We start from the raw sequence: 21,669 nt of genomic DNA, 5'->3' as shown, positions 1-21,669 counted from the left end.
AAAAATACAAAAAAAAAAAAAAAAAAAAGCCAGGTGTGGTGGCGGGCGCCTGTAATCCCAGCTACTCAGGAGGCTGAGACAGGAGAATCGCTTGAACCTGGGAGGCGGAGGTTGCAGTGAGCCGAGATCGCACCATTGCACTCCAACCTGGGCAACAGAGCAAGCTGTCTAAAAATAAATAAACAAAAAATTATGTAATTTAAAGCAAATAAGCAGATAGAAATGTATAAGTAAATATTGAGTGCCTGCTGTGTAGAATGTGCTGGAGAAAAAGTAATGAACAAAGTAGACCAAGTCTCTGTTCTTTTCAAGCTTATGTCCTTCATAGCTGTCATTTTATAAATGGAGAACGTTGAACATCTAATGCTAACTATATTTCCCAAAGTTAAGTCATAAGTGATGAAGCCCAGGTTCCAACCTAGCTTTAGCTCCAAAGTCCACAGTCCTTTCAGCACTTTATCCTGCTCAGAACAGAATATGAACTCTCCCCGCTAGACCACTTGTTTTCCACCCGATCTTCAAGGGTGTCTGCCTGAGCACCTTCCCAGTTTGTTACTCTAGGGTTGGCAGAGTTAGGGAAGTATTCAGAAAGAACGAGTGCCCTTGATAGCTGGACCTGTGTCTTGTTCACAGAATCCCCCAGCATCTAATATGGTATCCAATCCATAGGAGATGCTCAAGAAAAGTTATGTACAAATGAACGTGTGAAACACGTGCTTGGAAGAGATACAGGAAACAGGCTCAAATTCTGGATCACGACCTGCATAGCACCATCTGTGATCGTGCCAAATTTTAACAAATGAAATTATAGTATGACCTACTCTTAAATTCAGAGTCAGAGAACAGACAAACTGCCCTTATAGAACTGGAAGTTATAATTATAGAAACATGTTACAAAATAGAAGAAACTGTTCATTCTGGCTTCCCTCTTCTAAGCCATGCAACTTTAACTTCTGTGTGTCAGACAAAAATTCTCAGGCTTTCAAATGAAAGCAACCCCCTACTCCTCTCACCCTCAGGAACATGAATTATTTGACATGAAGGTAGCACTTCATGGGAGAAATTATTCTTCACAGCTTTTTATATAGGACGCTTGGAGCTTTGTGTATACCACCCTGTCACAGCCTTACTGCTGACATTGCTATAGTGACTTCTTGCTCTCTCAGTGCTTGACCATTAAAGATGCAAAACGTTTAGGAAAAGCAAACAATTTCCTATGAACAAGATGCAGGAAGCTGTGCTCCTGCTGCACTTATAACCCAGCGGATGTGCTTAGAGCACCAGAGATCACAGGAAAGCATTAAGCACATCAGTGTATTAGGAATTATACTTTCAGTTCGTACTCAGCACCTTTTTTAATCCTAGCCTGTTCACTCAATCCATTGCTCTTTCACTGCCTTATTTGGAGTATGCACAGGTACTTGCAAACTAATTTTAAAACTAACCTACCTCAAAGTGAGTATGGGGAACAGATGTGTGAAGTATATTCTAAATATGAGTGATTTTTATGTTACCTGTTTTTATTTTTAACTCTACGGCACTGCTTCTTTTCATTTAAATCTAAAAACTAGACTGAATGTTTTTGTAGATTGGGCCTGTGTTCAGATACTATCTGGCACATAGTAAACATCCAGTCATTATTTGATTAGGCATGGAGCATTTGCCACATTTGGCTTTTTATATCCCATGAATCCTTATGCCTTACACCTCTTCTATTCCCCGCCTAACCTCCTCTTCTCCTCATAGAATGTGTGTAAGAACTGCAGAGGAACCTTCTGTGATGCCTGTTCAACAAATGAACTGCCTCTTCCTTCAAGTATCAAGCCTGAGCGAGTTTGCAATCCCTGTCACAAGCATCTGATGAAGCAATATTCCACCAGCCCATCATAAGACTGAAGGCCAAGACCTGGACCAAAACGTTTATGCAGGCTCTTCTGTACCGGTGTTTTAGCTGTCAGGATCTCATAGAGCCCAGTTCTTAGAGTCAACTAAAGAGTTGATAGGAATTAACTAGGTCCAGGGAGAAAAGGCAGTGGTTGGGGTTACTGGAAATTTTGCTCATTTTCCCTAATGACTGTATGAATAAAAGTGAACTCACTTGAGCCTTTCTCTTCTAAATCTAAACAACCTGACATTGAGGGTTTGCTTTATAGCATATCTTTGGAAGGGCAACTCATTTTTATGATTAGTGATACTGGGGTGGATGTAATAGGAGAGAGTCCAGGCAGATAAGAATAAAAAGGAAAATGATCATCTCCTTCTGTTGCATTTGCAGATTCAAGGGGGAGAGACAGATGCTGAGATCAAAATGACAGATGTTACTTATTTTTCCAGGTGCTGTTAGCATAAACATTGTTTCCTCTTCACCCCTACTAACTACCTCTTTAAAGTATTTCTACCAAACTGTGAACCCAATCTCAGGGAAAAGAAATTAAAAAGTAATATAAATTCTGAATGTACTGAAAACAATATTGTAATATATTATAATTTCAGGACTAGAATTTTCTGGTCTTTACCTACAAGGGTTTTCATTATCAAAAAAAAGAATATTTGTTTTTCTACTTAATGACTTCAAAGTAAATAACTGCCCTTTTCAGAATCTCCTTCCACAAAATAAGCCAACTCTTCCCAGTTCCCGCCATCTTCCTCTCCAAGTCATAATGGAAATTGTAAGGAGTTTTCAAAATAGGGTTTGGCTTTTGCAAATAGAAGATATTGATTAAAGCAAAGTCAAATATAGAGTAAAATAAGTTTGTTTTCTTGAGACAGGGTCTTGTTCTGTTGCCCAAGCTGGAGTGCAGTAGTGCAATCACAGCTCACTGAATCCCTGTTCTCCTGGGCCTCAAGCAATCCTCCCACCTTAGCCTCCCAAGTAGCTGGAACTGGCTTTTTTTTTTTTTTAGTGGGGTCTCATTGGTTGCTCAGCCTGGTTTCAAACTCCCGGGCTTAAGCAGTCCTCCCACCTTCACTTCCACAGTGCTGAGATTACAGGCATGAGCCACCACACCTGGCCAAGTTTAATTTGTTGATGGCTGAGAACAGTTAGCTCGGAATACTTACGTTTGAATAAGGAGTTCCTTATTCTGAGTCATGAATGAAAGGTGATAGATGCTTTCTTGGAAAGGGCAATACAGTCATCCCTTGGTATCCATGGGGGTTTGGTTCCAGGAACCCAACTGGATATCAGAATCCATGGATGCTCAAGTCCCATTATATAGAATGGGTTATATGGTATTTGCATATAACCTACATACATCCTCCTGTGTACTTTAAATCATCTGAAGATTACTTATACCTAATAAAATACCTACACATCACTTCATTTGCATGGATTCAACATAGTGCTGGGTGTTCGGCAAATTCAAGTTTTGCTTTTTTGGAACTTTGTGGAATTTTTTTCTTCTGAATATTTTTGATTGGCGTTGGTTGAATCCATGGATGCAGAACCCATGGATATGGACGGCTGACTGTACTTACACATCTTTGAGTAACAAACTCTTTGGGGGAAAAGAGAGAAGTGTATTGAGCAAGAGAAGGCAAGAAACATTATATACTATTTTGATTCTGTTACATGTGTCTATAGATTGTTTCATTCTAATCAAGACCTAAGAAGGTATGATTCTTTCTGTGACTGTTTAGAATTCTGGGGAGGAAATATCCTGGAACCATGTTTTTTAATAAATTCTGTCTCTTGGAAAGAGTTAACAGCTTGGGAAAGAGTTGTTATTCCAAAAGTCAGCCTGTTACTTGGTGAAGCTGAAGTTTAACAGTTCTGGGGAAAAATAAAATCTAATAATTCTAGCCTAGTTTGTTGATTGTCTTTTTTTTACCCTAAATAACATTTGTGTTTCGAGTCTTTATTTTTTGGCCACCTACATGAGCCAGCACTTATAGGTGCTATACATAATGTGGAGAACAAAATGGACTAAAGGAGTGTTGCCCTAAATTAGCAAAAGTTATTTTATAATTAATTTTAAATTAATTTGAAAAGATATTTGTAACACATAATATAAGGAGGAATAGTCACTTGAGACTTTACTTAGAATTACACATAAATACTAGCCTTTAAAAACATTTTTTTAGGCTGGGCACGGTGGCTCACACTTGTAATCCCAGCACTTTGGGAGGTCAAGGCAGGCGGATCACTTGAGGTCAGGAGTTCGAGACCAACCTGGCCAACGTGGTGAAGCCCCGTCTCAACTAAAATAAATAAACTAAATGAATAAATAAATGCAGAAGTTAGCCAGGTGTGGTGGCGTGCGCCTGTAATCCCAGCTACTGGGGAGGCTGAGGCAGGAGAATCGTTTGAACCTGGGAGGCAGAGGTTACAGTGAGCTGAGATCACGCCACTGCACTTCAGCCTGGGCAACAGAGCAAGATTCCATCTCAAAAAAAAAAAAAAAAATGTATACAGCGTCCCAAAGATCTTTAGTTATTAGTGCAGCCTCCCATAAGAGCAAGGAGACCAAGTCATGAATACCATGACTTAATGGTATGCCTATCTTCCTTTAAAATTGTGCTTTCCATCATTTACAATAGTATAAACTGAACCAAAGAGGCCAAGACTTGTACATTGAAAACTTCAAAATGTTGCCATACAAAATTAAGACATAGAAGTATCACATTTGGCAGGGCACAGTGGCCCACACCTGTAATCCCAGCACTTTGGGAGGCCAAGAAAAAAAAAATGTATATTTTCATGGAGACAAAGACTTAATATTGTTAAGATGTCAATACTACCCAAAGTAATCTACAAATTCAATAGTCCCTATGAAAATCCCAACATTTCTGCAGAAATAGAAAAATCTATCCTAGAATTCATACAGAATGTCAAGACCGCCCCCCCAAATAATCAAAATAATCTTGAAAAAGAACAAAGTTGGAGGTCTTACACTTCCTGATCTCAAAGTTTAACACAAAACTACAGTAACCAACAGTATGGTACTGGCATAAAAATTAGCATATAAACCAATGGAATAGAAAAAGAGCCTAGAAGTAAATCTTTACACATATGGTCAGATGATTTTTGACAAGGGTGCCAAGGCCATTCAGTGGAGAAAATATGGTCTTTTCAACAAATGGTGTTGGGAAAATTGGATAGCTACATACCAAAAAACAACAACAAAAGTTGGACCCTTACACCATATGCAAATATTAACTTAAAATGCATCAAGAACTAGCTCCATCCACTAAGGTTGGAAGAAAAACAGAGCTAGAATTATTAAATTCTTAAAAAGAAGAAAAAGAATTATTGGCCCAGCGTGGTGGTGCACGCCTGTAATCCAGCACTTAGGGAGGCCAAGGCAGGTGTATCACCTGAGGTCAGGAGTTGGAGACCAGCCTGGCCAATAGGGTGAAATCCCATCTCTACTAAAAATATGAAAATTAGCCAGGTGTGGTGGTGGGCACCTGTAATCCCAGCTACTCAAGCGGCTGAGGCAGGAGAATTGCGTGAACCTGGGAGGTGGAAGTTGTAGTGAACTGAGACTGCGCTATTGTACGCCAGCCTAAGCGACAGAGCAAGACCCCGTCTCAAAAAGAAAAAAAATAAATAAAGGAAAAGCTTCATGACATTGGATTTAGCAGTAATTTATTGGGTATGATCAAAAGCACAGCCAACAAAAGGAAAAATAGATTGGACTTCAGCAAAATTAAAAATTTGTGCATCAAAGGACACTATCAGCAGAATGAAAAGGCAACCCAAGTTGTAAATAAGAAATCCTACAACAATAAAAAGCCTGAAAAAATGAGCAAAGTACTTGAATAGACACTTCTTGCAAAAAGATGTAGAAATGTCCAATAAGTTCACGAAAAGCTCAACATCAGTAATCACTGGGGAAGTGTACAAATCAAAACCACAATGAGATACCACTTTATAAACCTATTAAGGTGGCTATTATCAAAAAAGTAGAACAAGTGTTGACAAGGACATAGAGAAACTGGAACTCAGGTACACAGTTGGTGGGAATGTAAAATGGTACAGCAGTATGGTGATTTCTGAAAAAAGAAAAAAAAACAATTGCCATATATAATCCAGCAAACCCATTTGGGTATACACCCCAAAGAATTCAAAGCAGGAACTTCTATAGATACTTGTACACCTGTGTTTACAGCCCTATTATTCAAAATAGCCAAAAGGTAGAGACAACCCAGGTGTCCATCAATGGATGAATGGGTAAACAAAATTTAGTATATGCATACGATTGAATATTATTCAACTTTAAGAACAAATTCTGACACATGCTACGATATAGATGAACCTTAAGGACATGATAAGTGAAATAAGCCAGTCATACGTAGGACAAATATTGTATGACTCCACTTACACTAAGTACCTAGAATAGTCAAAAGCATAAAGAAAGTAAAATGATGGTTCCCAGGGGCTTAAGGAAGAGCAGAATGGGGAGTCAGTGTTTAATAGGTACAGTTTGTGTTGGAGGAAGATGAAAAATTCTGGTGACAGATGGTGGTAATGGTTGCACAGCAATGTGAATGCACTTAATGCCACATAAATGTACGCTTAAAAATGGTTAAAACAGGCCGGGCGCGGTGGCTCAAGCCTGTAATCCCAGCACTTTGGGAGGCCGAGACGGGCGGATCACGAGGTCAGGAGATTGAGACCATCCTGGCTGACACGGTGAAACCCCGTCTCTACTAAAAAATACAAAAACTTAGCCGGGCGAGGTGGCGGGCGCCTGTAGTCCCAGCTACTCGGGAGGCTGATGCAGGAGAATGGCGTAAACCCAGGAGGTGGAGCTTGCAGTGAGCTGAGATCTGGCCACTGCACTCCAGCCTGGGCGACAGAGCGAGACTCCGTCTCAAAAAAAAAAAAAAAAAAAAAAGGTTAAAACAGCAGGTTTTATGTATATTTTACTAGTTTTTTAAAAAACTGCTTCCCAGAAGAATTCAGAAAGTAATTACAATTATGTGTGTATATTTCAGTTACTACACATGCATATATCTCTGTTCACTGAGAGAGCCTAGCAGCAGACATGCCAGCAGCAACAGGTACATCCAATGCCCAGATCTTGTTTTCTAATACCGTTCTCCAAGAAAAGGAATCAGGGCTCCCTAGAGAAATGGCTGATTCTCCATCGAGGGTATCTTGTAGTGCCAGAAAGTAAAGAAGTGTTCCACAAACAAGGATGTAGGTATGTGAAAGGGGCACGGGAGCCAACTGATAGAATGCCCAAGGGCCAAAGATGAAACAAATCTCAGCAACAAAGTAAATAATGCAGCTTAGGATTATAACCCAAAGGATAAAGTAAGTACCCATGAGTCCATATTGATACAAATGACCTGATGAAGGAGCAGTAGCATCTCTCCTATACAGAAAAAGCCCAAATAATTATGTAGATACCGCCTCCCCCACTTCAAGGAGATGGAGCTTAACTCCCCACCTTTCGAGTACAGATTGTGCTTAGTCACTTGCTTTGAGTACAATATGTAAAGAGGAAAAAAAATTGTATAGTAACCTGGCAAACACTATCTTGGCCAGGTGATCAACATTTGTATTAATATCATGAGTGATAAGCCCTATTAATAACAGGTACCCTTGATGTGATGAAAATGCCCCTTTTTGGTCTTCCTCCTAAGACCAGGAGGAAAACAATCAGAAAACTTCACAGACATTCTACAAAACCAACTAGTACTCCTTAACACTGTCATGGTCATCAAAACCAAGTCTGAGATCCTTCTGTAGTTCATAAGCATGATGACTGGGCTTTCACACTTCTGTGTTAGATGTGCCTCCTTCACACCTTGTTACATCAGGACATTACCCATCTGATGTGAAAAAAAAAGGTTGGGAATCTGAAGTCATTAAAAACAAAACTATCTGAGGTGGTTAAATGAATGTAATTGTGGGATCCTGGAATGAAAAAAATATTTGGAAAAAAACTAAAGATCTGAACTGTGCAATTTAGTTAACAGTAAAGTATCAAAGTTGGTTGCTTAGTTGTGACAAATATCCTGTAGTAATGCAGGATACTAACAATAGGTATACAGGTGGGTGAGGTGTATACAGGGACTCTACTGTTTTTGCAATGTCTCTGCATATCTAAAACTATTTTTTTTTTTTTTTTTTGAGACGGAGTATCACTCTGTCGCCCAGGATGAAGTGCAATGGCACGATCTCAGCTCAGTGCAACCTCTGCCTCCTGGGTTCAAGCAATTCTCCTGCCTCAGCCTCCTTAGTAGCTGCGATTACAGGCACGCGCCACCATGCCTGGCTAATTTTTTGTATTTTTAGCAGAGATGGGGTGTCACCATGTTGGTCAGGGTGGTCTCGAACTCCTGACCCCATGATCCAGACTCGGCCTCCGGAAGTGCTGGGATTACAGGCATGAGCCACCACACCCAGTGACCGAAAACTACTCTAAAATAAAGTTTATATATTAAAAAATCGTGCTTTCATATTCAAAGTCTAACCCAATAGAACCTGACTGAACTCATCCCTAAATGCAGTTTCAGTTCTTATTTATTTCCAAATAGACTCCAAATTTTGCAAGGTTGATAAGCAGATCGGAACTATGAGAAAGTCTTTAGTTCATTCACCATTTGTAAGTCAAGTTATAAAAACATATAATGAAACTCTTAAAGGAGATTTAACCCTTCTGTGAAAGAAGGCTCTCCATTACAGCCTCATTTCAGTTTTGTTCACCAAAAAATGAGGGCCCTTTTTAAATAATTATATTTCAGTAGTTTAATGGTCCTGTTTTGATTTACAGCAAAACTTCTTTCAAATTAACTTAGCCTAATGTATTACCCAAAATGTTATACCAAGTCAAATCTTAATAATTCTTAGACAATAGCTGGTTTGGGAACTATCATCGATGACTGAGGTCTCCTATGCTAAGAACAGGTTAACTTTTTATTTATTTATTTATTTATTTTGAGATGGAGTCTCACTGTATCGCCCAGGCTGGAGTGCAGTGGCATGATTTCGGCTCACTGTAAGCTCCGCCTCCCAGGTTCACGCCATTCTCCTACCTCAGCCTCCTAGTAGCTGGGACTACAGGTGCCCGCCACCACACCCGGCAAATTTTTTGTATTTTTAGAAGAGACGGGGTTTCACCGTGTTAGCCAGGATGATCTTGATCTCCTGACCTCGTGATCCACCCGCCTCGGCCTCCCAAAGTGCTGGGATTACAGGCGTGAGCCACCGCACCCGGCCGAGAACAGGTTAATTTTGATGTTAACACACTACTATGGTATAAAGATTCTTGTAAGCATGTCAGTCAGTATACCAAATCAGAAACCACGTATCTGACAAGCATAATTTCTACACCTAGAATAAGTGGCACAAACTTTAGTCAGTGAATTATCTTGAAATGTAAAATTAATTTAAAAATAGAACCAATAGGCCAGGCACAGTGGCTCACACCTGTAATCCCAGCACTTTGGTAGGCCGCGGCAGGCAGATCACTTGAGGCCAGGAGTTCAAGACCAGTCAATGTAGTGAAACCCCATCTCTACTAAAAGTACAAAAATTGGCTTGGTGTGGTGGCACATGCCTGTAATCCCAGCTACTCGGGAGGCTGAGGCAGGAGAATCGATTGAACCCAAGGGGCGGAGGTTGCAGTGAGCCAAGATTATTGTACCACTACACTCCAACCTGGGCGACAGAGTGAGACCCTGTCTTAAAAAAAAAAAAAAAAAAAAAAGAACAAGCAAGTGGTTGTAAGCATCACTGAGGATATCAGATCCCTAAGACTTAATAATTAAGCATGGGAAAGAAGAGGTAACTCAGGCTTCCAAAGGGCAAGGGCAAGTAGAGTGAAAAAGCTGTACAAGTCTCCAGAAAGCAGTAATGACTTAGCATTCTGGATGCTGCTTTATGGCACAAAAGTATCATTATGGAGTGTGCTGGTGGAAGGTAAAGTTAAGAAAAGAAAAAGTATCATTCATATTCAATTACAACATCTATCACAAATACTACGTTCTTCTAGCATAACATTGCTTGTATTCTGCAATTTATTTTTGTCTTGCTGTCACCCAGGCTGGAGTGCAGTGATCCCGGCTCACTGCAACCTCTGCCTCCCTGGTTCAAGCAATTCTCCTGCCTCAGCCTCCCAAGTAGCTGGGATTATAGGCATGTACTACCACACCCGGCTAATTTTTGTATTTTTAGTACAGACGGGGTTTCACCATGTTGGCCAGGCTAGTCTCCGACTCCTGGTCTCAGGTAATTCACCCACCTCGGCCTCCCAAAGTGCTGGGATTACAGGAGTGAGCCACTGAGTCTGGCCACAACCAGGTATGTTTTCAAATCACAGTCTTTGAATAAACTTGTTAAGTTTTGCCTGTGGGCTTCAAATTAAGATTCTTAAACTACCTTGGTGATCCTTGTGACCTTCAATGAGTCCATTCATATTCTAGAGTCTACCTTGGTTATACACCTTCATGCTTTATCCCCAAGTGCTTTCAGAACCATTTCACTGAGATGTTCCTAACGTTGACATAAAACCTTGAAACTATAAAAGGGGAGATTTAAGAATTCAGTCATGTAAAAATAGCTTCTGCCATGATGAGCAAACAAAGAGGACAAACTGGGGGGGAAAAGGTATTTAAAGCTCACTATAGGAACAAAGTACTCCTGCAGATTAGTTAAGACCAAAGCCAATAGAAAAGCGGTTGATAAACATCACACAAAGGCAATCAGCCAAATTCAGATTATGGAAACCTACAGGTTAATCTTATTTCTTCAGCAAATAAGAAACAAAAACAAATAAATGAATGGCAAATCATCCTGAATAAGAGAAGAAACAGACACTTCAACTTTACTAAAGATATCCAAATGGCTAGTAAGCTTATGAAAAAGTACTATTCATTGTCAGGGAGAGCAAATTAAAACCAGAAGATACCACTACACACACAATGGCTAAAATTATAGACTGACAACAGCAAATGATAAGGATGTGGACCTACTAGAACTCTGGGAATGTAAAACAGGTGATCATTTAGGAAAAAGTTTGTCATCTTCTAGTAAAATTTAAAATACATCAACTTAGGATATTCCCATTCCTAAGTACTTATCCAAATTAAATTAAATTAAAATGTAGGTTCACAAAAACGTTGTACATGTTCATACCAACTTTATTCATGATAGCCCCAAACTAGAAACAGCTCATTGTTCACCAGTTGTTCACCTAACAGGTGAAACATTAAAATGTGGCATATTCATACATAGAATAGTGCTCGGCCATAAAAAGGAACAAAGCTTAAACACACTGATGAATATACAAACATGCTGAGTAAAAGGAACTTACAGAATACATACTGCATAAGTGAGTCCATTATATGAAGTTCTAGAATAGGCAAAATTAATCTACAGTGAACAAAATCTTAACAGTAGCTGACTGCCAGGCAAGGGAAGAAAAGGCAGGAGAGGTGCAGGAATTGACTAGGTGAAAAAAAAATTCAGATATAATACAAATGTTCCAAACTTAGGGGTTTGAGTTACATGCTTTTACATCAAAACTCATCAAATGAGTCTGGGTATGGTGGCTCACACCTGTAATCCCAGCACTCTGGGAGGCCTACATGGGTAGATCACTCAATGTCAGGAGTTTGATATCAGCCTGGCCAACATGGCAAAACCCCATCTCTAATAAAAACACAAAAATTAGCTAGGCATGGTGACGGGCACCTGTAATCCCAGCTACTCAGGAGGCTGAGGCGGAAGAATCCTTTGAACCCAGGAGGCGGAGGTTGCAGTGAGCCAAGACTAGGCCACTGTACTCTAGCCTGGATGATATAAGGCTCCATCCCAAAAAAAAAAAAAAAAACCTCATCAAATGATACACTTAGCATTTATTCATCTTACTGCAAATCTCCCTCAAAAAAACTCCAATGACGGCTGGTGTGGTGGCTGATGCCTGTGATCCCAGCACTCTGGGAGGCTGAGGCAGGCAAATCACTGGAGGCCAGGAGTTCCAGACAAGCCTGGCCAACATGGTGAAACCCCATCTCTACTGAAAATACAAAAATTAGCCGGGCATGGTGGTGCACATCTGTAACCCCAGCTACTCGGGAATCTGCGGCACGAGAATTGCTTGAAACTGGGAGGTGGAGATTGTAATAAGCTGAGATCATGTCACTGTACTCCAGGCTGGGTGACAGAGAGACTCTGTCTCAAACACAAAAAACAAAAACAAACTCCCATGACATGTATGCTGAAAGGATTAAAAGTGAAAAATGTCTACAACTTACTTGGACACGCATATAGAAGAAAAGATGAGACTGCAGGAGGCAGGCTATGTGATAAAGCATGGCAAATGCTACTTGTAGAATCTAAGGGATGGGCATTGGCATCACCAGGATTTTATATACTGACAGAAAATCATCTTTAGGGTATTTAGGTGGGAAAAAAGCCAAAATATAAAATAGCACATATAGTATAATTTACATTTTTAAAAGAAATGAAAACATCCATTAACACTTGCTTATAAATAAAGTAAAAGTCACAGGAAGCTTACACTAGAAACTGATGACAGGGCTGTGCGAGAATAGAAACTAAACAGCTGAATTACAGGATGGGAAGGAGAATCTTCACTACATACCCTTTGTATCTCTTCAAGTTTATTGCCTTCAAAAAATAAAATATAAACAACTTTAAAATGAGCCTATTTTTCTGAGACAGGGTCTCACTCTGTCACTCAGGCGGGAGTGCAGCAACGCAGTCACGGCTCACTGCAGCCTTGACCTCCCAGGCTCAAGCAGTCCTCCCACTTCAGCCTCACAAAAATGCCGGAATTACAGGTGTGAGCCACCACACCTAGCCTATTCTTGGTTTTCATATCATCAGGCTTAAGACAGATTAAACCTTCCTTCCTATACTTCCTTCCTAAAAATAAGAAAACCACTCGAACTAAAAAACTGGGCAAAAAACCCAGACACCTCACCAAAGATGATATATACGGATGGCAGGTTAAGTATATGAAAAGATGTTCCACATCACTATGGGATTGGGAATTAAAACAATGAGACCACTATTCACCTATTAGCTAAAATGCGAAAGACTGACATCACCAAATACTAGTGAGGATGAGGAGCTACAGAACTCTCCTTCATTGTCAATGGGAATTCAAAATGGTCATGTTGGAAGAGAGTTTGGCAGTTTCTTCCAAAACGAAACATACTCTTAACTTACAATCCAGCAACCTGGTTCCTTGGTATTTATCCAAAGGAGTTGAAAACAAGTCTACACAAAACCCTGCACACAAATGTTTATAGTAGATTTATTCCCTTCCTACAAACTTCAGAGATTCTCTTCTAATTTGCTGGACTTGGGGGATGGGAGGGTAATGTATTTCTAACGCGTTAGAGCAACTTGGACTGGAACTCTACTGCTGATATATATATACACTATTCTCCTCCATACACATGTCCTACCAATTCAATGTGAGTGCCTTCACATAATTTAGGGAAAGTCTCAGAACAATGGAGTTTTTTTGTGTTTTGGTTTTTTTGGTTTTGTTTTTGAGACAGAGTCTCGCTCTGTTGCCCAGGATCCAGGATGGAGTGCAATGGCACGATCTTGGCTGGCTACAACCTCTGCCTCCCAAGTAACTGGGATTACAGGCGTGTGCCACACGTAGCTAATTTTTGTATTTTCAGTAGAGGCAGTTTCACCAAGTTGGCCAGGCTATCTTGAATTTCTGACCTCAAGTGACCCACCATGGAGTGTTTTAAATTCTAAAACAAACAAGATGTAACACCAAAAAATAAATTTCCAAATGAGAACTGAATAAGGGCTGTTTAGGGCAGAGGACATTAACAAGGCATGGTGATTAATAAGCAGATTCATGGCACAGGATGTTGCCTTCCAAGTGGGTTCCTTATGCTTCCCCCTTCACATAACACAGAAGTAGTGAGAATTTGGAGCCTTCCTCCCAGGGAAGATTCGGTCCCCCTTCCCACGTGACAGAAGCTTCAGTTACCCACGCATAAAGGGACACACACTCTATTTCTGCTTCACTGTCTGGTGTCAATATTTAGATAAGACCACAATATTCAGCAATGAGCTCCTTGGTATTTACATACTGCTTCTGAGAGTTCTCCCTTGCAGCTCCTTAAGCAGCAGCTAGGCTAAAGCAGGATATGAGCACCCTGATCATATACCCCACTCCCACTATTCTTCCTGATAGCTTTACCACAAAGGAAGCTATAGACACAAGGAATCCAAACAGAAGAGGGAAATTCACCATCAATGCTTCCTTCAAAAGCAAACAGTGATGCAAAACACAGTCTTCTCAAATGTGGGGAGACAGTACTGTCTTCCACTTGCACGGAAATAAGATTACTTTTACTCTATTATGTGCTTCTCTTCCTTTCCCATAACTACATTCACCTTAGCAATCACTTACATACTAGCCTACACTATGAACAAACACAAAACGGAGCATTCAAATACATAAGATGACTTCCCAATAATAGCCACCTTTTGTACAGAAAACTCAGCCTGTAGTGTGGCAAGAAGATACACACGTTCAACCTTACCCATCATATAGCATTTTAATGCTTTGCTTGCATTCTTTTCCCACAGATGTGCAAATAAAACTCATTAGCTTAAACCAATTGCAAATGAATTCCTCACTACCCCAATCACAGTAGACCCCACAGATCTTTTCCACAGCAAATTAGATACCAAATGTGAAAGAGAAACAAAGATCACGTTCTAACAGTTCGTACAACTACGGATGCCAGTTCTCAAGGCTTGGCATATTCAACCATATATGAAAACGCATTTCCATCTAAGTAGTACTACTGACAATGTTAAGCTGGTTAAGTCACGTTCACAGGATTTAAAAGAACACACACGAAAATTAACCCTTACTACTTATATTAATATACCAGGACTTGAGGTAATAATATATTCATAGTTGACTCACACACTCCAATAATACTCTTAGGTAATCTTCAGCCTGAAACAAGTCTTCATTTATTGACTACTTACAGTACAGTGATTTTGCATCTTAGCTGGTAATCAAAGACGGTTCTGTATTAAGAGAAGACATAGTCTCTCTTCCAGATATCACCTGTCAGAAATCTGGGCAAATTTAATTTTAAGAACTAGAATTGCATCTCCTGGTGGCAGTCGTCACCCTGAGAACAGGAACAAGGCAAAGAAACTGTACAGGATTTTGATTCTCCTACACAGGTGCACATAGTTTATTAACGACTATATTTTGAAGCCAGCCATTTTGTCCAATATTTAAATTACAAGCTGTTTTAATATTAAAGCAGAATGTACCGCCACATTGTGACAAAAGTACAGCTTTATCCATAAACCCTTCACACAATTATACATTAAATGCTATTATTTAAGCAAGGCACCCCTACTTGTTCTAAAATATGGGATGTACTACTCCATTAAAAAAGCAAATGAGGAGACTGGTTTTTTTCCTATCTAAAGCTGGTTTAAATTCAAGTGAAGCCATTAATTTTCTTACCAGTCTGGACTGTTCTGACATGTCACTTCACAGTTTTGAGACTAACAAACACCCTTAGGTTTACCCCAAACCAAAAAACGCCAGGGCGGGACAGTTCAGACAACTTCGAAGACTAGAATGCCCCCTAAGTAGATAGGCACCAACGTTAAACGCCTTTAGCACAAGGCTTAGAAAGGCAAAACATTTCTAAAGACATAAAACCACCAAATTGTCATTTACACTCACTAAGTTGTGGTATTTATTTTTTGTTTTGATTTTTTAAAATTCCTATCTCTAAGTAATCAAATACAGCAAAATTTAAAACCATTCTGCCAAACCATACCAGTTCAAAGGTCTGAAACCCTTCTTTGCTTTGGTGAATGTTTGGTTAAAATAAATCACTGTTTTATCCCATGAGAAGTTTTACATCAGAGCACTCAATTCACAGGCAAAAAAAAAAAAAAAAAAAGTTACTTTTTAAATGAAAGCGTTTAAAGAACACTGCTGAATATGTAGTCTTTACAATGGGTAACATATCATCTATGAAAACAAACCATTTAATCATATAAAACAAAGACCATATTTTTAAATCAGATTCTGGACAGTTTAAACAAAAATTTTAATTTGTGGTTTATTTCATAATCCCAAACTGGATCTTTCATTTCTTCTTCTAAGCAGTCCACTATGAAACTTTTCTTAGAAGCAATTAACCCAAAACACCAAAATCATTTCCCTAGCAGTTGCTGCTAATAAACCGGAACTGGATATCCCACGTCCAAGAAAGATGTGCAAATGAAATGCTTCTTGCTTCACCCTAAAAATAAAACAAAAAATGTTGCACATTTAGTCAAGATGAAAAAGGACAGCACACATTCCCATACCATTTAAAACTGCAAATTCAAATTTTTCTCCTTTCTAATTTAGTGCAAGTTATCTGATAAACCAAGTTAAAGTGAGGAAAACTAGTTAGGCATTAGTGTTTACAGGCTGGTATAAAAAACACAGTTTCAGAATATATTTTAAATAGATTTTAGCTATTATAAGTATTTAACATCACAGAATTGTGGGACTTCATATCCAAAAATAGCAATAGAAGAGGCCGGGCGCAGTGGCTCATGCCTGTAATCCCAGCACTTTGTGAGGCTGAGGCGGAAACATCACAAGGTCTGGAGATCGAGACCATCCAGGCCAACACAATGAAACCCTATCTCTACTAAAATACAAAAAATTGGCCGGGCACGGTGGCTCAAACCTGTAATCCCAGAACTCTGGGAGGTTAAGGCGGGCAGATCAGCTGAGGTCAGGAGTTCGAGACCAACCTGGACAACATGAAGAAACCCTGTCTCTACTAAAAATAAAAAATTAGCCAGGTGTGGTGGCGCATGCCTGTAATCCCAGCTACTCCAGAGGCTGAGACAAGAGAATCACTTGAACCCAGGAGGCGGAGGTTGCAGTGAGCCGAGATCCTGCCATTGCACTCCAGTCTGGGCAACAAGAGAGAAACTCCATCTCAAAAATAAATAAATAAAATAAAATAAAATACAAAAACTTAGCCGGGCATGGTGGTACACGCCTATAGTTCCAGCTACTCAGTAGGCTGAGGCAGGAGAATCACCTGAACCCGGGAGGCAGAAGTCACAGTGAGCAGAGATCACAGCCTGGGTGACACAGTAAGACTCCATCTCAAAAACAAAAAAAAAAAACAAAAAAAACCTAATAGAATAGGATATAGTAATAGAATGAATGCCCGTGGTTTTTTTGTTCCTTTTTTTTTTTGAGACAGAGTTTCATTCTATCATTCAGGCTGGCTGGAATGCAGTGGCACAATCTCAGTCACTGCAACCTCCGCCTCCCAGATGCAAGTGATTCTCCTGCCTCAGCCTTCCCAGTAGCTGGAACTACAGGTGTGCACCACCACATCCAGCTAATTTTTGTATTTTTAGTAGAGACAGTGTTTCGCCATTTTGGCCAGGCTGGTCTCGAACTCCTGACCTCAGGTGTTCTGCCTGTCTCGGCCTCCTGAAGTAATGGGATTACAGGAGTAAGCCACCACACCCGGCCCCATGTGTTTTCAAGAAATCATTACAGGTAAGTGTCTCAAAAGAGTGGGTCGTGCCGGGCGCGGTGGCTCACGCCTGTAATCCCAGCACTTTGGGAGGCCGAGGCGGGCGGATCACAAGGTCAGGAGATCGAGACCACGGTGAAACCTCGTCTCTACTAAAAATACAAAAAATTAGCCGGGCGCGGTTGTGGGCGCCTGTAGTCCCAGCTACTCGGGAGGCTGAGGCAGGAGAATGGCGGGAACCCGGGAGGCGGAGCTTGCAGTGAGCTGAGATCCGGCCACTGCACTCCAGCCTGGGCGACAGAGCGAGACTCCGTCTCAAAAAAAAAAAAAAAAAAAAAAAAAAAAGAGTGGGTCGTTACATGTAGAAAAGTGACTGCAATACATCAGTAATACTTAAAATACTTCATGGGAAAAAAAAAGACACCATATATTTAATTGAGGGAAGGAACATCAAGATGTATTAAGCAAATCTCATGGGTAAGTTAACACTATAAAATTATGTACCTCCTACGGCACAAAAAAAAAAATGCCATCTTAGGAAAAGGAAACAGTGACACATTAACTGTGTTTAGGGATGATACACTTTATCCCTACACTGATATACTGTGTTTAGGGATGATACACTGTGTTTAGGGATAATACACTCTGGTTTCACATATATCCTTTTAAAAATACCTTAAACCAGAAAATGCCCGGGCGTGGTGACTCACGCCTGTAATCCCAGCACTTTGGGAGGCTGAGGCTATCGGATCACTTGATGTCAGGAGTTCGAGACCAGACTGGTGAAACCTCATCCCTACTAAAAATACGAATATTAGCTGGATGTGGTGGAGACTGCCTGTAATCCTAGCTACTTGGGAGGATGAGGCAGGAGAATCACTTGAACCCGGGAGGTGGGGGTTGCAGTGAGCTGAGATTGCGCCACTGCACTCCACCCTGGGCAAAAAAAGTGAGACTTCATATCAAAAAAAATAAAAATAAAAAAAAAACCTGAGAAAATGGAAAAGGTGTTTAAATTTAAGTGGGAAAATAAAAAGCTAATGCAAGTCATATATCCAGTCTACTACAATTTATAGCTACTAAAGGCAGCTATTTTTTGGCACATAGCATGATGGATGTTGGAAATTATGCATAAAAATTCTACATGGAGACAATGCTCAAAGCTATTATACAAATCGTAAGGAATTATGGCTGGGCACAGTGGCTCACCCCTGCAATCCCAGCAGTTTGGGAAGCCAAGGCAGGTGAATCACTTGAACCTAGGAGGCAGAGTTCACAGTGAGCCGAGATTGTGCCACTGCAATCCAGCCTGCTCAACAAAGCAAGACTCTGTCTCAAAAAGAATTAAAAAACAGGCCGAAGTGGCTCATGCCTATAATCCCAGCACTTTGGGAGGCCAAGGCAGGTGGATCACCTGAGGTCAGGAGTTCAAGACCAGCCATAACCAACACGGAGAAACCCCATCTCTACTAAAAATACAAAGATTAGCTGGGCGTGGTGGCGCATGCCTGTAATCCCAGCTACTCGGGAGGCTGAGGCAGGAGAATCTCTTGAACTCCGGAGGTAGAGGTCGCGGTGAGCGGAGATCGTGTCACTGCACTCCGGCCTGGGCAATGAGAGTGAAACTCCGTCTCACAAAAAAATCAATAAATAAAATTAAAAAAAAAAAAAAAGCAAGAAAAAAATCATAATTAATTATATTTCCCAGGAGAATTTTTTTTTTTTGTCCCCAAATCTGAGAAGCCAGAGTGAGAATTTTCATTCCTTATATTGACACTTCAATTATCATTAGTTTGATCTTTATTAAAAAGGAATGGTGCCAGGTGGGCTGGTCACTCTTGTAATTCCAACACTTCGGGAGGCAAAGGCAGCAGGATCACTTAAGGCCAGAAGTTCAAGGCCATCCTGGGCAACATAGTGAGACCCCACCTCTACAAAAAATTAAAAAATTAGCTAGGCAAGGTGGTACACACCTGTAGTCCCCACTACTCAAGAGGCTGAAGTGAGAGAATCACCTGAGCCCAGAAGGTTGAAGCTGCAGTGAGCTATGATCGCACCACTGCTAGCCTGGGCAACAGAGAGAGACCTGGTCCCTAAAAAAATTTGAAAAATAAAAAGAGAATGGTTTCCACCATATTATAAATTAGTGAGTGGATGATTATTAGTTTATCAATACAAAATAATTTCCACGGTTGTACCTCTTTTTTTTTTTTTCTTTGAGTCTCATTCTATTGCCCAGGCTGGAGTGCAGTGGCACAATCTCAGCTCACTGCAACCTCAGCCTCCTAGGTTCAAGTCATTCTCCCACTTCAGCCTCCTGAGTAGCTGGGATTATAGGCACCGGCCTTCATGCCTGGTTAATTTTTGTATTTTTAGTAGACAGGGTTTCACCATGTCGGCCAGGCTGGCTCTAACTCCTGACCTCAGGTGATCCACCCACCTTGGCCTCCCAAAGTGCTGCGATTACAGGTGTTGAGCCACCGCGCCCAGCCCACAGTTTTACCTCTTAAATTTACCTTATTATCTGGAGCCCCTGAAGTCTTATTTTCCTTTTGGACATGAATTCAGGAACAGTTCAATATACCTATGATCTGAGGATAATGAGAAAGATTAGTTTTAAAAAGTTGAAAAGGGAGATCAATTTTACAGCCATTTTTCTCACAGTTCAGACAACAATTCAAACGCTTTGCCCTTTCCTTTCCCTAATTAAAAACAAAATTTAGGCCGGGCGCGGTGGCTCACGCCTGTAATCCCAGCACTTTGGGGGGCCAAGGAGGGAGGAACACCTAAGGAGTTCGAGCCAGCCTGGCCAATATAGTGAAACCCCATCTCTACTAAAAATACAAAAATTAGCCAGTTTGGTGGCAGGTGCCTATAGTCCCAGCTACTCAGGAGGCTGTGGCAGGAGAATCATTTGAACCCAGGAGGCGGAGGTTGCAGTGAGCCCAGATCACACCACTGCACTACAGACTGGGTGACAGACAACACGCCGTCTCAAACAACAACAAACAAACAAAATGTAGAACGGACAAACAGGCTGGGTGCGGTGGCTCATGTCTGTAATCCCAGCACTTTGGGAGGTTGAGGCACGGGGATCATTTGAACCCAGGGGTTCGAGACCAGCCTGGCCAACATGGCGAAACCTGTCTCTACTAAAAATACAAAAATGAGTCAGGCACGGTGCTGGGCACCTGTAATCCCAGCTACTCAGATGGCTGAGGCAGGAGAATTGCTTGAACTCAGGAGGCGGAGACTGTGGTGAGCCGAGATGGTACCACTGCATTCCGGCGTGGTTGGCAAAAAAAAAAAGAAAGAAAGAAATCTGCAGGATAATTAGCAGACAAATAAATGTTTTTTAAATTATAGTGTTTTTATCTGTTACGTTTAATTTACTAGTACTAAAAGAATACAAATTTTCCAAGGAAAAATTCTACAATCCCAAAACAGAAAGAGATACTTATAAGCAAAGACAAGCATCAAAAATGACAACGAAAGCCAAAGGCAGGACTTACGAACGTGGGACCGATCCTTGAGCATTGCTGCAACAGCATCCTCATGGGTCTCAAAGTGCACATCAGCTTCTCCAGTGGCCTTCCCGCTGGAGCTGTATTCCATGGTGATTCTAACAGGCTTGAGTGGAGCGAAAAACTAAACGACAAAGGCAGTCAAGAGGAACATGATGGATGTAAGTAAACTCGCCTAGAAGTCTGGTGGCTCATCTTTCTTTCAGACTTTGATTCATACACTTAATACATTTGTTTTTAGGAAATCCCTTTTTTAAGTAGTAACATATTTATACATCTAGTACGTCTTCTGGCTTTTCTACTTTTTCTCAGAACTCAAAGTGACATTTAAAGTACCTGCGGCCGGGCGCGGTGGCTCAAGCCTGTAATCCCAGCACTTTGGGAGGCCGAGACGGGCGGATCACGGGGTCAGGAGATCGAGACCACCCTGGCTAACACGGTGAAACCCCGTCTCTACTAAAAAATACAAAAAACTAGCCGGGCGAGGTGGCGGGCGCCTGTAGTCCCAGCTACTCGGGAGGCTGAGGCGGGAGAATGGCGTAAACCCGGGAGGCGGAGCTTGCAGTGAGCTGAGATCCGGCCACTGCACTCCAGCCTGGGGGACAGAGCGAGACTCCGTCTCAAAAAAAAAAAAAAAAAAAAAAAA

At 40.9% G+C, this 21,669-nt stretch overlaps 2 protein-coding genes, 1 long non-coding RNA gene and 1 other non-coding gene across 6 annotated transcripts in view; 2 read left to right on the top strand and 2 right to left on the bottom strand.

Annotated features, from left to right (window-relative positions):
* RUFY3 (RUN and FYVE domain containing 3) overlaps positions 1–3,806 on the top strand; it is a 102,148-nt gene extending 98,342 nt beyond the window's left edge. For both annotated transcript variants that reach the window (XM_025385059.1, XM_025385060.1), the window contains one exon: positions 1,747–3,806. In XM_025385059.1, coding sequence (XP_025240844.1) covers positions 1,747–1,890 — 144 coding nt within the window. In that variant the 3' untranslated portion in view covers positions 1,891–3,806. The remainder of the gene's footprint in view (positions 1–1,746) is intronic.
* A 3,884-nt stretch (positions 3,807–7,690) lies between these two features.
* LOC112625640 lies at positions 7,691–7,791 on the top strand. The gene has a single exon (XR_003119720.1). It is a non-coding gene; the product is annotated as a small nucleolar RNA U13 (small nucleolar RNA).
* Positions 7,792–11,075: 3,284 nt separating this feature from the next.
* Positions 11,076–13,567, bottom strand: LOC112624538. The gene is made up of 2 exons (XR_003119415.1): positions 11,651–13,567; positions 11,076–11,515 (listed from the first exon to the last, which is right to left on the bottom strand). It is a non-coding gene; the product is annotated as an uncharacterized LOC112624538 (long non-coding RNA).
* A 1,354-nt stretch (positions 13,568–14,921) lies between these two features.
* The window catches only part of GRSF1 (G-rich RNA sequence binding factor 1), a 21,313-nt gene continuing 14,565 nt past the window's right edge, over positions 14,922–21,669 (bottom strand). For both annotated transcript variants that reach the window (XM_025385220.1, XM_025385221.1), the window contains exons 8-10: positions 21,012–21,147; positions 20,016–20,090; positions 14,922–16,248 (exon numbers count right to left, since the gene is read on the bottom strand). In XM_025385220.1, the coding sequence (XP_025241005.1) occupies positions 20,041–20,090; positions 21,012–21,147 (186 nt within the window). In that variant the 3' untranslated portion in view covers positions 14,922–16,248; positions 20,016–20,040. The remainder of the gene's footprint in view (positions 16,249–20,015; positions 20,091–21,011; positions 21,148–21,669) is intronic.

The sequence above is a fragment of the Theropithecus gelada genome, chromosome 5, assembly GCF_003255815.1.
Source record: "Theropithecus gelada isolate Dixy chromosome 5, Tgel_1.0, whole genome shotgun sequence".
NCBI lineage: Eukaryota > Metazoa > Chordata > Mammalia > Primates > Cercopithecidae > Theropithecus > Theropithecus gelada.
This window is presented reverse-complemented; position numbering and strand designations above follow the sequence as displayed.